Here is an 18714-nt window from a genome sequence, read left to right on the forward strand (position 1 = left end):
TGTAGATTGTGTCAAAGCAGCTTCACATAAATGGTCATAGTAACTGGAACAGAGTAGTTCAGTTTTCAGTGTTTAAGTTCAGTTCAGTTTAGCTCAGTTCAGTGTGGTTTAAAGTCATTACTGAGAGTCCAAACAGTGAAAAGCAAATTCATCTATGTGTAGCTCTACCGATCCCAAACCATGCAAGCTAGTGGCGACAGCGGAGAGGGAAAAAAAACTTCACCAAGGCGAGTGAAGAAAAAAAACCTTGAGAGAAACCTGACTCAATTGGGCACGACCATTTTAATTTCTCCGCTGGCCAAAAGTCTTGTGCAGAGCTGCAGTCTCAGTGGTGAAGGCTGGAAGCTGGAAGTTTTTATGGATCCACCTTTATGAAATGGGAATGGTTGGTGATATTAACATCCTGTTTGTGGCACATTAGTATATATGAGGGGGCAAACTTTATAAAAAAGGTGGTGACCATGGTGGCCTTTTTGAAGTCGGCCATCTTGGATCCAACTTTTGTTTTTTCAACAACAATTAGGCAACAATTAGGCAAGTTTTGTATTTGCTTGCTATAGAAAACAAACACATCTTAAGAGGTTGATAATTTTGCCCTTAAAATGTTTGTTTAAAAATTAAAAATTGCTTTAATTCAAGCCGAAATTAAACAAATAAGACTTTCTCCGGAAGAAAAAATATTATAGGAAACACTGTGAAAATTTCCTTGCTCCAATAAACATCATTTGGGAAATATTTAGAAAAGACCAAAAAATTCAAAGGGGGGTAAATTACAGTCTGGAATAGTTGACGGTTCATACCGCTGTGGCGATCTCTGATATAAAGGACTAAGGCGGATGCAAGTAAATGAATGAATGAAGCTTTACTGTATCTGGTAATGTCCAGGTGATATTAGACAGTGCAGGTGTGTGAGGAATAGCTGCTGCTAATGTTAGGGTGTGGTGTCTAGTGGTCAACATGCTCTAATTCTAGGTCCTGCTGGGTAATTCTCAGCTATTAAAGTCTACAGTGCACAGACTGTTTGGAAAAGACTGTAGAAACACATTGGTAACACTTTATAATTACTACACACTATAAATCTTTCATTAAGCATTAGCAAATAGTGAATTCATCATCTGTTAGCATTAACTCCACATTAATAAGCGTTAGTAAGCAGTTTATAACTGCAGCTACAAATGCTCTATTCTTGACCTACAAACATATTTAAAATGTGCTTAATAATTGTACTTTTTATACTTTGTTAATGATTTATTTTTCATTACTAAATTAGGTTTCACATTATTTACAAACCGTTTGTATTTTAGAGTAGTTGAGGGTTTTCAGGATCATTCAGAATGAGTTAGTAAATGATTAATAAACTATTGAAATCAACATTTATTTCTCTTATTAATCAGGCATATATTAATGCTTACTATTTATGTTAATAAATGCTTTATTAACTCAACTTCATCTAGTTTTGTGAGCTAATCTATAGTGAGGACTATTTATGCTTTATAAATCCCTTATAAATGACAAATAAAGGCTCAGTTAAATTCTGAACAGGAAAAATTACATTATTCATTCCTATTCATTTAAAGATACACAAATAAAAGTCCTGCCCTAAATGAATAAGAGCCCTGCCCTAAAATACTGTAAGCCCCGCCCTAAATGAATAATGGCCCTGCCCTAAAATACTGATAGCCCCGCCCTAAATGAATAAGAGCCCTGCCCTAAAATACTGTAAGCCCCGCCCTAAATGAATAATAGCCCTGCCCTAAAATACTGGTAGCCCCGCCCTAAATGAATAATAGCCCTGCCCTAAAATACTGATAGCCCCCGCCTTAAATAAATAATAGCCCTGCCCTAAAATACTGATAGCCCCGCCCTAAAATACTGATAGCCCTTCTCTAAAATACTGATAGCCCCGCCCTAAAATACTGATAGCCCTTCTCTAAAATACTGATCGCCCTACCCTAAATGACTAATTTAGTAAGCCCCGCCTTAAATTACTAATAGCCCCACCCTAAATTACTGAAAGCCCCTCCCTAAAACACTGATAGCCTCACCCTAAATGACTGATAGCCCTTCCCTAAAATACTGATAGCCCCGCCCTAATTTACTAATAGCCCTGCCCTAAATGACTAATAGCCCTGCCCTAAAACAATGATAGCCCCAGCCTAAATTACTCAAAGCCCCGCCCTAAATGACTGATAGCCCTGCTCTAAATGACTTAGAGCCCTCCCCTAAATGACTGATAGCCCCGCCCTAAAATACTGATAGCCCTGCCCTAAAAGGCTGATAGCCCTGTCCTAAATTACTAATAGCCCTGCCCTAAAACAATGATAGCCCCGCCCTAAAAGACTGATAGCCCCGCTCTTAATTACTGATAGCCCTGCCCTAAATGACTAATAGCCCTGCCCTAAAACAATGATAGCCCCGCCCTAAATGACTAATAGCCCTGCCCTAAAAAACTGATAGCCCCACCCTAAATGACTGATAGCCCCGCCCTAAATGACTAATAGCCCTGCCCTAAAATACTGATTGCCCAACCCTAAATGACTGATAGCCCCGCCCTAAAATACTGATAGCCCCACCCTAAATGACTAATAGCCCTGCCCTAAATGACTAATTTAGTGAGCCCCACCCTAAATTACTGAAAGCCCCTCCCTAAAACTCTGATAGCCTCACCCTAAATCACTGATAGCCCTTCCTTAAAATACTGATAGCCCCGCCCTAAATGACTAATAGCCCTGCCCTAAATGACCAATAGCCCTGCCCTTAAACAATGATATCCCTGCCATAAATGACTAATAGCCCTACCCTAAATTTTGTTTCCCAGTGATGGGTTGCAGCTGGAACAGCTGGTGTAAAACATATGCTGGATAAGTTGGTGGATCATTCCGCTGTGGCGACCACGGATTAATAAAGGGACTATAAGCCGAAGAAGAATGAATGAATAAATGAGCTGAAATAACACAATAATTGTTTTTTGGGGGGAAAACGTCACAATTGTTTTACGTTCAACCCACTTAAATTTCAAAAACGAAGAGGTTAACTTAATTCCTTCATGTTGTCCCAACACAAATCGATTGTGTGGAGCCAAACATTTTTTACAGTGTGCACCATTGCCACAAATCAGATAGCCATCATATCGGAAAAAACGCATGAAGTGACCAGCTGTAAACAGTCCCAACAGGTGTAAGATAATCTGATATGTGCACGAACAGTACCAGTATACCACCAAAGGCCATTCATGTCTGCTTAACACAGCAAACACAAGCTATTTACCTTCAACCTGAGTAAAACAGCTTTTCAATGAGTAAATCAAACACACCAACCACAATTCAACCGCCAAACCTTTTCTTTACCTTTATTATATGTTAATTCTGACAGTGGCCCGTCTGTGATAGTACAGACTTAATAGTCAACTGATAAACTCTAATAGACATGCTCATTTTGACCTAAATGATTTACATTTGCTAAATGCCAGAATAATGAGAGATTTTTTTTGAGAATTTCTAGACAGTCAAAAGTGTACACACATTTCCTTGGTATTTTTTTAGCTTTGCTTTTAAACTGTATAACTTTGGTCAAATGTTTTGGGTCTCCTTCTACAAGCTTCTCACAATAGTTTGCAGGAGTTTTGGCCCATTCCTCCTGACAGAATTAGTGTAACTAATTTGTAGGCTGTCTTACTCGCACAAGCTTTTTCAACTCTGCCCACACATTCTCTATAAGATTGAGATCAGGGCTTTGTGATGGCCACTCCAAAACATTCACTCTGCTGTCCTTAAAGCACATTTGAACTAATGTGGCAGTGTGCTTTAGGGTCATGGTCTGTTTCGAAGACCCACTTGTGGCCAAGTTTTAATTTCTGATGTCTTGAGATGTTGCTTCAGTATGTCTACATAATGTTCTTTCTTCATGACGCCATCTATGCTGTTTATTTTGGCCTTGACTGTCCCCTAATGTTCATTCTGGGGTGAACTATCCCTTTAAAGTCCTTTTTTTGATCATTTTGGGGTGAACTGTCCCTCTATAATGTTAATTTTTGGGATGAACTGTCCCTTTAAAGTCCCTTTAATAGTAATTTTGGGGTGAACTGTCCATTTAATGTTAATTTTGGGATAAACTGTCCCTTTAATGTTAATTCTGGTGTGAGCTGTCTCTTTTAAAGTCCCTTTAATGTCCATTTTGGGATGAACTGCCCCTTTAAAGTCCCTTTATTGTTTATCCTGGTGTGCACTGCCCCTTTAATGTTCATTTAGGGTGAACTGTCACTTTAAAGTCTCTTTAATTATAATTCATTCAATGTTAATTCTGGGGTGAGCTGTCACTTTCAAAGTCCCTTTAATGCCCATTTTAGGATAAACTGCCCCTTTAAAGTCCCTTTAGTTTTAATTTTGGTGTAAACTATCCTTTTAATGTTCATTATGCAGTGAACTGTCCCTTTTATGTTAATTTTTGGGTAAACTATTCTTTTAATGTTAATTTTTGGGGTGAACTGTCCCTTTAATGTTAATTTTTGGGGTGAACTGTCCCTTTAATGTTCATTTTTGAGATGAACTGTCCCTTTAATGTTCATTTTTGGGTAAACTATTCTTTTAATGTTCATTTTTGGGGTGAACTGTTTCTTTAATTTTAATGTTTGGGGTGAACTGTCCCTTTAATGTTCATTTTGGGGTGAACTGTCCCTTTAATGTTCATTTTGGGGTGAACTGTCCCTTTAATGTTCATTTTGGGGTGAACTGTCCCTTTAATGTTCATTTTGGGGTGAACTGTCCCTTTTATGTTAATTTTTGGGTAAACTATTCTTTTAATGTTCATTTTTGGGGTGAACTGTCCCTTTAATGTTTATTTTGGAGTGAACTGTCCCTTTAATGTTCATTTTTGGGGTGAACTGTCCCTTTAATGTTCATTTTTGGGGTGAACTGTTCCTTTAATGTTCATTTTTGGGGTGAACTGTCCCTTTAATGTTCATTTTTGGGTAAACTATTCTTTTAATGTTCATTTTGGGGTGAACTGTCCCTTTAATGTTCATTTTGGGGTGAACTGTCCCTTTAATGTTCATTTTGGGGTGAAATGTCCCTTTAATGTTCATTTTGGGGTGAACTGTCCCTTTTATGTTAATTTTTGGGTAAACTATTCTTTTAATGTTCATTTTTGGGGTGAACTGTCACTTTAATGTTCATTTTTGGGGTGAACTGTCCCTTTAATGTTTATTTTGGAGTGAACTGTCCCTTTAATGTTTATTTTGGAGTGAACTGTCCCTTTAATGTTTATTTTGGAGTGAACTGTCCCTTTAATGTTTATTTTGGAGTGAACTGTCCCTTTAATGTTCATCTTTGGAGTGAACTGTCCCTTTAATGTTCATTTTTGGGGTGAACTGTCCCTTTAATGTTCATTTTTGGAGTGAACTGTCCCTTTAATGTTAATTTTTAGGGTGAACTGTCCCTTTAATGTTAATTTTTAGGGTGAACTGTCCCTTTAATGTTCATTTTTAGGGTGAACTGTCCCTTTAATGTTCATTTTTGGAGTGAACTGTCCCTTTAATGTTAATTTTTAGGGTGAACTGTCCCTTTAATGTTCATTTTTAGGGTGAACTGTCCCTTTAATGTTCATTTTTGGGGTGAACTGTCCCTTTAAAATTCTTTTATTTATAATTTTAGGGTAAACTGTCCCATTAAAGTACCTTTAATGTCCATTTTGGGTTAAACTGTCACTTTAAAATTATTTTTAATTATAATTTTAAGGTAAACTGTCCCTTTAAAGTCCCTTTAATGTATAAGACCTAAGGGATGTGAGTTAGTTTAGCACTTTAGCTTACTTCAGATGTGCATTTGTGGAGGAAGTAAGTAGTTCCTTAAACAAAGGGCTTTAAGACACTTGTTTCAAACGGTTATTTATACCCTCAAACTGTATAAACACAATATTAGAGTATTAGCACTGTAGGTGGCGCTGATATACAGCCATATCACAGTGCTACAGGTGTGATGATATTACCCAGAGGATGTTTATGTTGTGGTTATACCATGGTCGTCTATGAAAACCACAAATTAATTATGGCTTTGCAAATCGAACCATAGTTTAACCATGGTATTTGTACTAAAACTGTGGTTATACAAATGGAAGTTTGGTTTGTTTTCACAAGGGCTTGTTTTGTTCTGATTATTGGTTGATGTAGGCTGTACATTTTAAACTAATTGAAATCAACATTTGAACTATAAAGAAGTCATATATAGTAGTATATATTCATTTTCCTTTGGCTTAGTTCTTTATTCATCAGTGGTCGCCACAGTGGAATGAACCCTCAACTATTCCAGCATATGAGTTATGCAGCGGATGTCCTTCTAGCCACAACCCAGCAATGAGAAACACCCAAACACACTCATTCACACACTCACACTCATACACTACAGCCAATTCAGTTCATCAGTTCCCCTGTAGCGTATGTGTTTGGACTGTGGGGGAAACCGGAGCACCCGGAGGAAACCAACGCAAACATGGGGAGATCATGCAAACTCCACACAGATATGCCAACTGACCCAGCCGGGGCTCGAACCAGCGACCTTCTTGCCCATAGAAATATATATATATTAATTTATATATTTATATATAAATATATATATATATATATATATATATATATACTGCATATATATATATATATACAGTATATATATACAGTATATTTACAGTGTGTTTATTGTGTACACTTTATCAAGTATGTCTATTCAAACTCCTCTCAATGAGATTTTTTTTCAATGAACACATTCATAAAACTCAAAACACAGCATCATAACATCAATAAAGACGACATCTGAAATAATTTAAGCCATTTATTTATTGACTTCAGTAATTTTTCAGGTAGTTTTACTTTTGCTCGATGCCCATGTGCGCTCTCTACATGTCCAAAACTCAAAGAAAGGCTCTGCGGAGTATACAGTATGTGGACTCTATTGACCAGGGGGATTCCGAAGCGAAAAACACCGGCGTATCGAGTGTCCAGACGGATGAGTTGAATTGAGATGAAATCTGAGCACAGGCGCGGAGAGAGACGTGTCATTCAGGACAGCACCATCGCCTGGAACTCTGAAAAACATTCGACAAACATACAACATACAGTCAGTTCCCTATACAGATGAGGGTATGACATGTGCATCTACACTGTAGAAAATATCAGCAGTTTTCCGTATTTTGTGATTCATTTGTGGGGTGAACTGTCCCTTTAAGGTCCCTTTAATGTTCATTGAAGTCCATTGAATGTTTATTTTGGCTTAACCTCTCCTTTAATGTTCATTCTGGGGTGAACTGTCCCTTTAAAGTCCCTTTAATTGTAATTTGGGGGTAAACTGTCCCTTTAATGTTTATTTTTGGGATGAACTGTACCTTTAAAGTCCTTTTAATGTTCATTTTAGAGTGAACTGTCCCTTTAATGTTCATTTTGGGATGAGCTGTCCCTTTAAAGTCCCTTTAATTGTAATTTGGGGGTAAACTGTCCCTTTAATGTTTAATTTTGGGATGAACTGTACCTTTAAAGTCCTTTTAATGTTAATTTTAGAGTGAACTGTCCTTTTAATGTTCAGTTTTGGGATGAACTGTCTCTTTAAAGTCATTTTAATGTTCATTTTAGAGTGAACTGTCCCTTTAATGTTCATTTTGGTATAAACTGTTGCTTTTATAACGTGGACTGTCCCTTTAAAGTCTCTTTAATGTTTTTTTGGGATGAACTGTCCCTTTAAAGTCTCCTTAATGATAATTTTGATGTAAACTGTCGCTTTTATAGCATAAATTGTCCCTTTAAAGTCCCTTTAATGTTTATTTTGGTGTGAACTGTCTCTTTAAAGTTCCTTCAATGATAATTTTGGGGTAAACTGTCCCATTAATGTTCATTTTTGGGATGAACTGTCCCTTTAAAGTCTCTTTAATGATAATTTTGGGATAAACTGTCGCTTTTATAGGGTGAACTGTCACTTTAATGTTAATTTGTGGGATGAACTGTCCCTTTAAAGTCCATTTTATGTTTATTTTAGTGTGAAATGTGCTTTTAATATTCATTTTGGAATGAACTGTCACTTTAAAGTCCCTTTCATTATGGTTTTGGGGTAAACTGTCACTTTAATGTTCAACTTGGGATGAACTGTCCCTTTAATGTCCTTTTAATGTTTAATTTGGGGTGAACTGTCCATTTAAAGGCCCCTTAAGGATAATTAAACTGTCACTTTAATGTTCATTTGTGGGGTGAGCTGCCCCTTTAAAAGTCCCTTTAATGTACATTTTGGCACGAACTGCCCCTTTAAAGTCCTGTAAATGTTCATCTTGGTGTGCACTGTCCCTTTAATGTTCATTTGGGGTGAACTGTACCTTTAAAGTCCCTTTAATTATAATTTTGGGTTCATTTAATGTTAATTCTGGGGCGAACTGTCACTTTTAAAGTCCCTTTAATGTCCATTTTGGGTTGAACTGCCCCTTTAAAGTTCCTTTTATGTTAATTTTGGGTGAACTCTGTCCTTTTAATGTTAATTTTTTTGGGGTGAACCAATCCTTTAGTGTTCATTTTGGGGTAAACTATTACTTTAAAATCCTTTTAATGATAATTTTAGGGTAAACTGTCCCTTTAATGTTCAGTTTTGCGTGAACTATCCTTTTAATGTTCATTTTTGGAGTAAACTGCCCCTTTAATGTTATTTTTGGGATAAACTATCCTTTTAATAATTAGTTTTGGGGTGAACTGCCCCTTTAATGTTGTTTTTGGTGTGAACTGCCCCTTTAATATTGTTTTTGGGGTGAACTGCCCCTTTAAAATGTGATTCATCAGTCAAATCAAGCTTCAGATCAAACTTCAGATGAACAAAATCCACTGGAAACAATCACAGGGCCCATATGCTAATAATGAATGATGTATATTAATGCCATATAAAGAGCTGTACTCACCTTCTGCTCCAATCTTGCCATCGCTGTCGTCGTCGGCTGCTGCTAGGAAAGCCTTTGTCTCTTTATCGGTCAGCACGCGAGCGCCGCCGGAGAACCGCTGCAGGAAAAACCTGCACAGACACACAAAAGCACAACCTGTTTGAGGGAGGAAACACTCAGGATGGATGAAGTGACTTGGCTAATGAAAAGGCTGAGAATAAACAGGCGAGAGGTAGACTAATCCCTGTCTGCTTTTGAAGGTCCTGTGAGATCAAAATCAAGTTTTTTTAGATCTTAGTATCAGTATTGTGAGTTTTTAAAGATATCTATAAGCTAGTGTGCTCCAAAATTAGCATTTAGAAGATATAAAATCTCCAGTTTCCAATTCAGTTCATCAATCCCCCTATAGCGCATGTGTTTGGACTGGGGGGGAAACCGGAGCACCCGGAGGAAACCCACGCTAACATGGGGAGAACATGCAAACTCCACACAGAAACGCCAACTGACCCAGCCGGGACTCAAACTAGTGATCTTCTTGCTATGTGGCCATAGTGCTAACCACTAAGCCACCGTGCCACCTATGGGAAGACATTCATATATGCATAGCTGGCTAATTGAAGGTCTTACTTGAGTTCGTCCTCCTCGATGAAGCCACTGGCGTCGTTGTCCAGGATGTTGAAGATGTTCTTCACATCCTGAGGGCTTTTCTTGGTCATCCCACACAGCTGGAAGAACTTCTTGGGGCTGAATGAGTCTGGAGCTGGACACAAAATAAAAATAACAAGATGTTTGCACACTTGTTTCTAGTCTAAATATCTACAATGTCAGAAATCAAAGACAACATCGTCATGTTTTCAGTAATAATGAGTCAAAACTAAGTGAGTTTTTCCTTAAAACAAGCCCAATATACTTGTTCAAGCTTTAAAATAAGCTTATTTTAGTAACCCCATGAGTCAAAATTAAGTGAGTTTTACTCGTTTTAAGCAAAATTTACTGAATTTGTCTTCGACTACAGTAGCTGTACTTGATTACACTTTGATTACAGTAGAATACTCCAAAATCCTAATATGCAGTAAGTTACTGTAAACGTTTTTAAATTACTCCCAATGCAGTGCACATTACAGTAGTGAGCTGTAAAGAATAAATGTGGTATTTTAATGGATGTTTTTGCGGTAAATAACTGTAAAATTGCTGCAAAGACTGTTTACTACAACTTAAAGTAATTAAAAATACAGTAAAAAACAATTGCTCATAAATGCTGAGGCAGCAGTGAGTGTGTGTGTGTGTGTTTAAAAGCTTCATTACAGTAGAATACCGCAAATTCCTAATATGCTGTAAGTTACTGTAAACATTTTAAAATTACTCCCAATGCAGTACATATTACAGTAGTGAGCTGTGAAGAATGTGGTATTTTAATGGGTGTTTTTGCGGTAAATAACTGTAAAATGGCAACAAAATCTATCAGTGTACTATGTTAGACTTTACTACAATTTTACAGTTATTTACCGCAAAACACCCATTAAAATACCACATTCATTCTTTACAGCTAACTACTGTAATACGCACTGCATTGTGGGGCATTTTAAAACATTTACAGTAACTTACAGCATATTAGAATTAAAATAAAACTGCAACGTAAAAGAAACAAATGTTCATAAATGCTGAGGCAGGAGAGTGTGTGTGTTTAAAAACTTTATTACACTTTGATTACAGTAGAATAGCGCAGATTCCCAATATGCAGTAAGTTACTGTAAACATTTTAAAGTGGCCTACAATGCAGTGCACATCACATGTGAGATGCAGAATGAATGTATGTGGTATTTCACTGGGTGTTTTTGTGATAAATAACTGTAAAATTGCTGCAAAGACTGTGTACTACAACTTAATAAAAGTAATAAAAATACAGTAAAAACAATTGTTTTATAAATGAGGGTCTGTGTTTAAACAACTTGACTACAGTAAATTACCGCAAATTGCTAATATGCAGTAAGTTGGTGTCAACATTTTTAATTACTCCAAATGTCGTACTTATTACAGTTGTGAGCTGTAAAGAATGTATGTGGTATTTTAAAATAACTGTAAATAACTGTAAAATTGCTGCAAAACACTGTTTACTACAAATTAAAGTAATTTAAAATACAGTAAAAACACAATTGCTCATAAATGCCGAGGCAGGAGAGTGTGTGTGTGTTTATAAAACTTGATTACAGTAGATTACCGCAAATTCCCAATATGCAAAAAGTTACTGTAAACATTTTTAAGTGGCCCACAATGCAGTGCATATTACAGCAGTGAGCTGTAAAGAACGCATGTGGGGGTTTATTGGGTGTTTTGCAATAAATAACTGTAAAATTGCAACAATGTACTATGACTCTTTGAAAGTAATTAAAAATACTGTAAACGAAAACAATTGTTCTTAAAAGCTGAGGCAGGAGAATGTCTGTGCTAAAAAAAACTTGATTACACTACGATTACAGTAAAATACCGCAAATTCCTAATATGCAGTAAGTTACTGTAAACATTTTAAAGTGGCCTACAATGCAGTGCACATTACAGTAGTGAGCTGTAGAATTAATGTATGTGGTATTTCACTGGGTGTTTTTGCGGTAAATAACTGTAAAATTGCTGCAAACACTGTTTACTGCAAATTAAATTAATTTAAAATACAGTAAAAACACAATTGCTCATAAATGCTGAGGCAGGAGAGTGTGTGTGTGTTTATAAAACCTGATTACAGTAGAATACCGCAAATTCCCAATATGAAGTAAGTTACTGTAAACATTTTAAAGTGGCCTACAATGCAGTGCACATTATAGTAGTGAGCTGTAGAATTAATGTATGTGGTATTTTATAGGCTGTTTTTGCAGTAATTAACTGTAAAATTGCTGCAAACACTGTTTACTACAAATTAAAGTAATTTCAAATACAGTAAAAACACAATTGCTCATAAATGCCGAGGCAGGAGAGTGTGTGTGTTTATAAAACTTGATTACAGTAGATTACCGCAAATTCCCAATATGCAAAAATTTACTGTAAACATTTTAAAGTGGCCTACAATGCAGTGCACATTACAGTAGTGAGCTGTAGAATTAATGTATGTGGTATTTCACTGGGTGTTTTTGCGGTAAATAACTGTAAAATTGCTGCAAACACTGTTTACTGCAAATTAAATTAATTTAAAATACAGTAAAAACACAATTGCTCATAAATGCTGAGGCAGGAGAGTGTGTGTGTGTTTATAAAACCTGATTACAGTAGAATACCGCAAATTCCCAATATGAAGTAAGTTACTGTAAACATTTTAAAGTGGCCTACAATGCAGTGCACATTATAGTAGTGAGCTGTAGAATTAATGTATGTGGTATTTTATAGGCTGTTTTTGCAGTAATTAACTGTAAAATTGCTGCAAACACTGTTTACTACAAATTAAAGTAATTTCAAATACAGTAAAAACACAATTGCTCATAAATGCCGAGGCAGGAGAGTGTGTGTGTTTATAAAACTTGATTACAGTAGATTACCGCAAATTCCCAATATGCAAAAATTTACTGTAAACATTTTAAAGTGGCCCACAATGCAGTGCATATTACAGCAGTGAGCTGTAAAGAACGCATGTGGGGTTTTATTCGGTGTTTTGCAATAAATAACTGTAAAATTGCAGCAATTTACTATGACTCTTTAAAAGTAATTCAAAATACTGTAAACGAAAACAATTGTTCATAAAAGCTGAGGCAGGAGAATGTCTAAGCTAAAAAAAACTTGATTACACTACGATTACAGTAAAATACCGCAAATTCCCAATATGAAGTAAGTTACTGTAAACATTTTAAAGTGGCCTACAATGCAGTGCACATTACAGTAGTGAGCTGTAGCATTAATGTATGTGGTATTGCGCTGGGTGTTTTTGCGGTAAAAACCTGTAAAATTGCTGCAAAACACTGTTTACTGCAAATTAAAGTAATTAAAAATACAGTAAAAACACAATTGCTCATAAATGCTGAGGTAGGAGCGTGTGTGTGTGTTTATAAAACTTGATTACAGTAGATTACCGCAAATTCCCAATATGCAAAAAGTTACTGTAAACATTTTAAAGTGGCCCACAATGCAGTGCATATTAAAGTAGTGAGCTGTAGCATTAATTTATGTGGTATTTCACTGGGTGTTTTTGCGGTAAATAACTGTAAAATTGCTGCAAACACTGTTTACTACAAATTAAAGTAATTTAAAAGACAGTAAAAACACAATTGCTCATAAATGCTGAGGCAGGAGAGTGTGTGTGTTTATAAAACCTGATTACAGTAGATTACCGCAAATTCCCAATATGCAGTAAGTTACTGTAAAAGTTTTAAAGTGGCCCAGTGCATATTACAGTAGTGAGCTGTAGAATGAATGTATGTGGTATTTTAATTGGCGTTTTTGCTGTAACTGTAAAATTGCAGCAAAGTCTAACAGTGTACTGCGACTCATTAAAAGTCAGTAAAAACACAGTAGAAAAACAATTGTGGGTAAATGCTGAGGCAGGAGAGTGTGTGTGTGTGTTTACCTTGACAGTCCTTGAGTGCACAGTCGATGGCATCAGCGGAAAGGATAGATGTGAGAGACATGATCCTGGACAAGAGGAAGATTCACAGTTTCACATTATTCACTCACAAATACATGCGATAATTCTCTACATACAGTAGAAACGGCTTGAGGGATACATGTGAATGCACACAGTGCTGGTTTACTTCAAGTTTTTGTCTTGTTTCTAGTCCAAATATCTAAAAATTCTTAAATCAAGAAACATTTATAGACCAGCACAAAATATTGTCTTGTTTAATAACTTATTTCCACTTTGAGCGAAGTTTACTCATAAACTAATGTTGAGAGGATCACGTGCTTATGTTTGCTTGCGACTTGTCCTGTGTTATCCAATTTATAAATCACCAATCAGACGATTCCTGAGCTACTATAATTACCCTGAGCTCCATATCACAGCCATCTTCATTTTGAGGAATCCCCCCTTCCACCCCTACTCCTCCTCCTCCTTTCCTAGATGGGCGGCACGGTGGCCCAGTGGTTAGCACTGTTGCCTCACAGCATGCCACTGGTTCTAGTCCTTACCAAGCCAGCCGACATTTCTGTGTGGAGTATACACGTTCTCCCCGTGCCCATGTGGGTTTTCCCCCGGGTTCCTCCCATTGTCCAAAATCATGCAGCTTAAGTTAATTGACTAATCCAAATCAGCACCATAGACATGCTCCTAGTCAGTAGTTCCCTCTTAAGAGCGATCACTGTCTGTTCATTAGCTACTACAGCAGGGGAGTTCTCCAGATCTACCTGAGCTCAAACTCCCCTCTCGCCTTGCTAACGGGAGGGAGCCCTGGGCTCGAGGATCTGATAAGCTCAGGGCTCTCTCCCAGGACAGCGCGCCAAACAAGCTTCATAATCAATCATCAGCTGAGTGTGAACTCTTGAAATTAAGTTTATTTCACCTCTTCTATTGGCAGATTATTTTACTTATTTTAAGGAAAAACTCTCCTCATTTTAATTAATTATTTCTGAAAAAAGAGTATATTTTGTGCTAATCTAGAAAATCTTCTTGATTTAGGAGTTTTTAGGCATTTAAGCTAGAAACAAAACAACCCCCCCTCCCCCCCCTCCAAAAAAAATCTGAAATCAAGAAGCATTTTCTAGACAAGCACAAAATATTGTACATAATGAGTCAAATTAGGCAGGTTTTTCCTTAAAATAGGCAAAATAATCAAATTTTTGCTTTGAATTCAGATTATTTTGCTTGTTTTAAATAAAAACTCACTTCATTGTGCCTCTATTTCTGAGTTGTTTGTCTATAAATGCTTTATAACATAAATATATTTAGATATTTGGAGCAGAAACAACACAAAAACAAGTGAGAAAAGCAGTTTATGCAGAGTACAGGAGAAAACTGCACACACTGCGAAAAAAAGAGAGAGAGTTTCATCCTGTTTCTAGTCCAAATATCAAACATTCTTTAAAATAATAAGCATTTTCATTCATCTTTTTCTTTTCGGCTTAGTCGCTTTACTGGGTCAACACAGCGGAATGAATCGCCAACTTATCCAGCATATGTTTTACGCAGCGGATGCCCTTCCAGCCGCAACCCATCACTGGGAAACTTAATTAGCATTTTCTAGACAAGTAATGAATATTGTCTTGAGTCAAATTAAGCGAGTTTTTCTTTAAAACAAACAAAATAATCTCGTTTTCGCTTTATTCAGATTATTTTGCTAGTTTTAACTATAAACTCACTTCATTTTGACTTATTATTTCTTAAAACAACACAACATGTTTGTATATAGTCTTGTTTTTTTTAAATATTGAGTCAAATAAGCGAGTTTTTCCCTAAAACAAGCAAAATAATCTCATTTTAGGCTTAAATTCAGATTATTTCACTTGTCTTAACTAAAAACTTGCTTAATTTGACTCATTATTTCTGAAAACAAGATAGTAGTTTTCAGAAATAGAGTCAAAATTAAGCAAGTTTTTCGCTTTGAATTCAAATTTTTTCCTTGTTTTCACTAAAAACTCGCCTCATTTTGCCTCTATTTCTGAAAACAAGAGAGTTGTTTGTCTCTAAATGCTACATAACATAAGTATATTTAGATATTTGGAGCAGAAACAAGACAAAAACAAGTGAGAAAAACAGTTTATGCAGAGTACAGGAGAAAACTGCACACACTGCGAAAAAAAGAGAGAGAGTTTCATCCTGCTTCTAGTCCAAATATCAAACATTCTTTAAAATAATAAGCATTTTCTAGACAAGTAATAAATATTGTCTTGTTTTCAGAAATAATGAGCCAAAATTAAGCGAGTTTTTCTTAAAAACAAACAAAATAATCTCATTTTCACTTTGAATTCAGATCATTTTGCTTGTTTTAACTAAAAACTCACTTCATTTTGACCACATAATTCTTAGAAAAGCACAATATATTTGTATAGAGTCTTGTTTTTAGAAATAATGAGTCAAATTAAGCAAGTTTTTCCCTAAAACAAGCAAAATAATCAAACTTTTTCCTTGAATTCAGATTATTTCACTTGTTTTAACTAAAAACTCTCTTCATTTTGACTCTATTTCTGAAAACAAGACAATTACTCGTCTATAACTGCTTCTTAATTAAATAACATGTAGATATTTAGACTAGAAACAAGACAAAAACAAGTGAGAAAAGCTAAAGTTGGAGTTTTGCTTCTTGTTTCTAGTCCAAATATCTAAAAATCCTTAAACCAACAAGCATTTTCACGAGATTTTCCTTAAAACAAGCATAAATAATCACATTTTTTTTGCCTTAAATTAAGATTATTAGCTTGTTTTAACATGAAAAAAACTCATAATTACTGAAAAAACACTTCTTAATTAAAGACTTTGCAGCTGTTGAGACTATAAACTCCAAGTGTCTTGGTGTGTGATTTGCATGCTTACCTCGGTGCAGTCCTCCGGCAGGTGAATGAACAGAAGAATAAGGCTGAGTGGTGTCCGTGAAGCGCTCCAGGTGAGATTTATATAGCTCTCAATGCTCTGACAGCGGCCGGTTCTCCGGTTACCCGTCTGCGGATCAGGTTCTGGCGCTCAGATTACCCACCTAACTAATTAACCTGTACTATTTATACTGGTTTAAGTTGGAGGTGTTTGTTTTTTGGGGCCAGCCCATCTGCAACGCCCTTGTGAAAAGGCAAATGAAGTAATAAATGCTTTGCTATCTGCCTTGCGGGATCAGAATACAGGCATCACAAAGGCTCATCCGATCCGCTCGGGCTCACGGCTCATTCTCAAGCCCTCATTATAATATTATATAAACACTTTATAATGCAGGAGTGGAGGAGAGGGAGGGGGGGGGGTGTTTCTGCTTAATTCAGCACTTACTGAGGGCCAGTGCTGTTTGGCGTAAAGATGTTTTCCTACTGTGTGTGTGTGTGTGTGTGTGTGTGTGTGTGTGTGTGTGTGTGTGTGTGTGTGTGTGTGTTTAGACACTTATAGTGTAGATTTTTACAATTGCGTTGCTACAAATTTCAGAACCCTGATGTCAAAACTCTAAACACGAAACACTTAGGTCTCCACTTATAACACAGACTCTCTAGTGCTCAAAACTCTGCATGTTGTGTTTATTTCTTTAGAGAAGTCTTGCATTTGCTGGATCACTGGTTCACACAATCCTTTTACACTGCATGCAAGGCTTTTCTTTCTTAGATTTTGTGTCTTCTTTCTTGTCCAAATATCTAAAAATTCTTAAATCAAGAAGCATCAACGCCGCTCCTCTTCGAGATCGCCGACTGACAGCTCACCTCCATGTGGAGGGCTTTCCTGCTGCAACCAGTTTGTCCGGTTAGCTTGTTGCATACGTCGGGGGGGCGGAGACCTGGAGGCGAGCTGATGGCGATGACTGGGTTCGAGTCTGGGGAAGAGCGGTTCCAGAAATCAGGTAAGGCAGAATCCAAAAAAATAAAATAAACGAATTCATAACGAATTCATCCGGTGCAATAAGGCGCAAGAAGTGTTTCTATGACGTGTTGCTCATTTCAGACCATAATTTTCCCGTTTTCCGCCACATTGTATAGATAGCAAGTCCGTTTGTGCCACTTTGTGGACTCATGGGTGTTTCGGTCTATAAGAGGTGTGTTAAGGCGCATTGCTGGTGCGTTGCTATTTCAAAGAACTAATATAGACTGAACAATAGAGAACCCAGGCTCATTTTGCAAACGTAGCCCCGCGGACCTTTCAGGAGACCGCGAAATACTTCCCAGGAGGTACGTATTTGTGCAGTTTTTGCGGATGTGCGAAAGGCCGCTGTGTGCGCTTTTTCACATCTCAAACACCTCTCCCGAGCGCTGTTCGCGCCCACGCTGTTCTTGTGTAAAGCCGCTGGAGGCCGCTGTCGAGCGACCGTCTGTCTGACTGAATGACTGAACGATTTAATGGGCGGCTGGAAGATCGGCCTACCCACCCTCCTCCTCCTCCTTCCCTAAATCCAAGCAATGATTTACAAAAGCCGTCCAGAAAAAGAAAAGCCCTCGTCTGATTTTGACCGCGTTTTCACATTTCACCGCATTATCGCCCCGTTATGAACTCTTTTTTAGATTCTGTTTTTTGTCTCACCTGATTTCTGGAACTGCTCTTCCTCGGACTCAAACCCGGTCGTCGCAGCCGGCTCCCCTCCGGGCCTCCGGTCTGCCGACGTAACATGACGAGCTAACCGGACAAACTGGTTGCGGCGGGAAAGCCCTCCACATGGAGGTAAGCCGCCAAGCGTGAAGAGGAGCAGCGTCACACCGCCCCGTAGTGTTCGCCTAAAAAAATGGTCTAAAGCGCATGGCTTCTGCAGCGCTTAAGCAGAGCATCTGCAGCGCGAGGATAAAGAACGAGCCTCCTCCATTCAGCCTCTTTACTTTACTCCTTTACTTTACTCCTTTACTTTGCTGTACTGAGGAAACGGTGGAAACTCACTCCACTGAACACCTCCATCAGCCCACATATTTCATTTCCTTTGTTAAGAGCACAGATTTGTGTCAAAACTATTTCTGAATTCAGTTCTAATCTCCAGCAAAGGAATAAATGAACAATAATAATGAAGTGTGGTCAGAAAACTGAGTTATATCAAACACACGTCCTGTACTTATCCACATATGCTGATGCAGACGACTCCAAAACCCCACAGCTGGACACATCTAAACCTGTTTTTAATAAAGCAGATATAAATCTGCATATAGTCAATAATACTGCTGATAATAATCACATTATACAGATGCAGATCATCCTGAATGAACTGAAAAAGCCCGTCGAGGTGAACAAGGCATGGAGGCAGTGCT

At 37.3% G+C, this 18714-nt stretch overlaps 1 protein-coding gene and 1 long non-coding RNA gene across 3 annotated transcripts in view; both read right to left on the reverse strand.

The window, feature by feature from the left end:
• Positions 1-18714, reverse strand: part of LOC147846139 (uncharacterized) — a 281389-nt gene that overhangs the window by 145888 nt on the left and 116787 nt on the right. The window lies entirely within an intron of this gene.
• Positions 6804-16597, reverse strand: pvalb8 (parvalbumin 8). Of its 2 annotated transcripts, NM_182937.2 has the most exon segments (5): positions 6804-7071; positions 8914-9023; positions 9520-9652; positions 13436-13500; positions 16334-16597. In NM_182937.2, coding segments are annotated over 4 exon segments (330 nt in total). In that variant the 5' UTR covers positions 13497-13500; positions 16334-16597; the 3' UTR covers positions 6804-7045.

The sequence above is a fragment of the Danio rerio genome, chromosome 3 (assembly GCF_052040795.2).
Source record: "Danio rerio strain M-AB ecotype USA chromosome 3, GRCz13ab, whole genome shotgun sequence".
Taxonomy (NCBI): domain Eukaryota; kingdom Metazoa; phylum Chordata; class Actinopteri; order Cypriniformes; family Danionidae; genus Danio; species Danio rerio.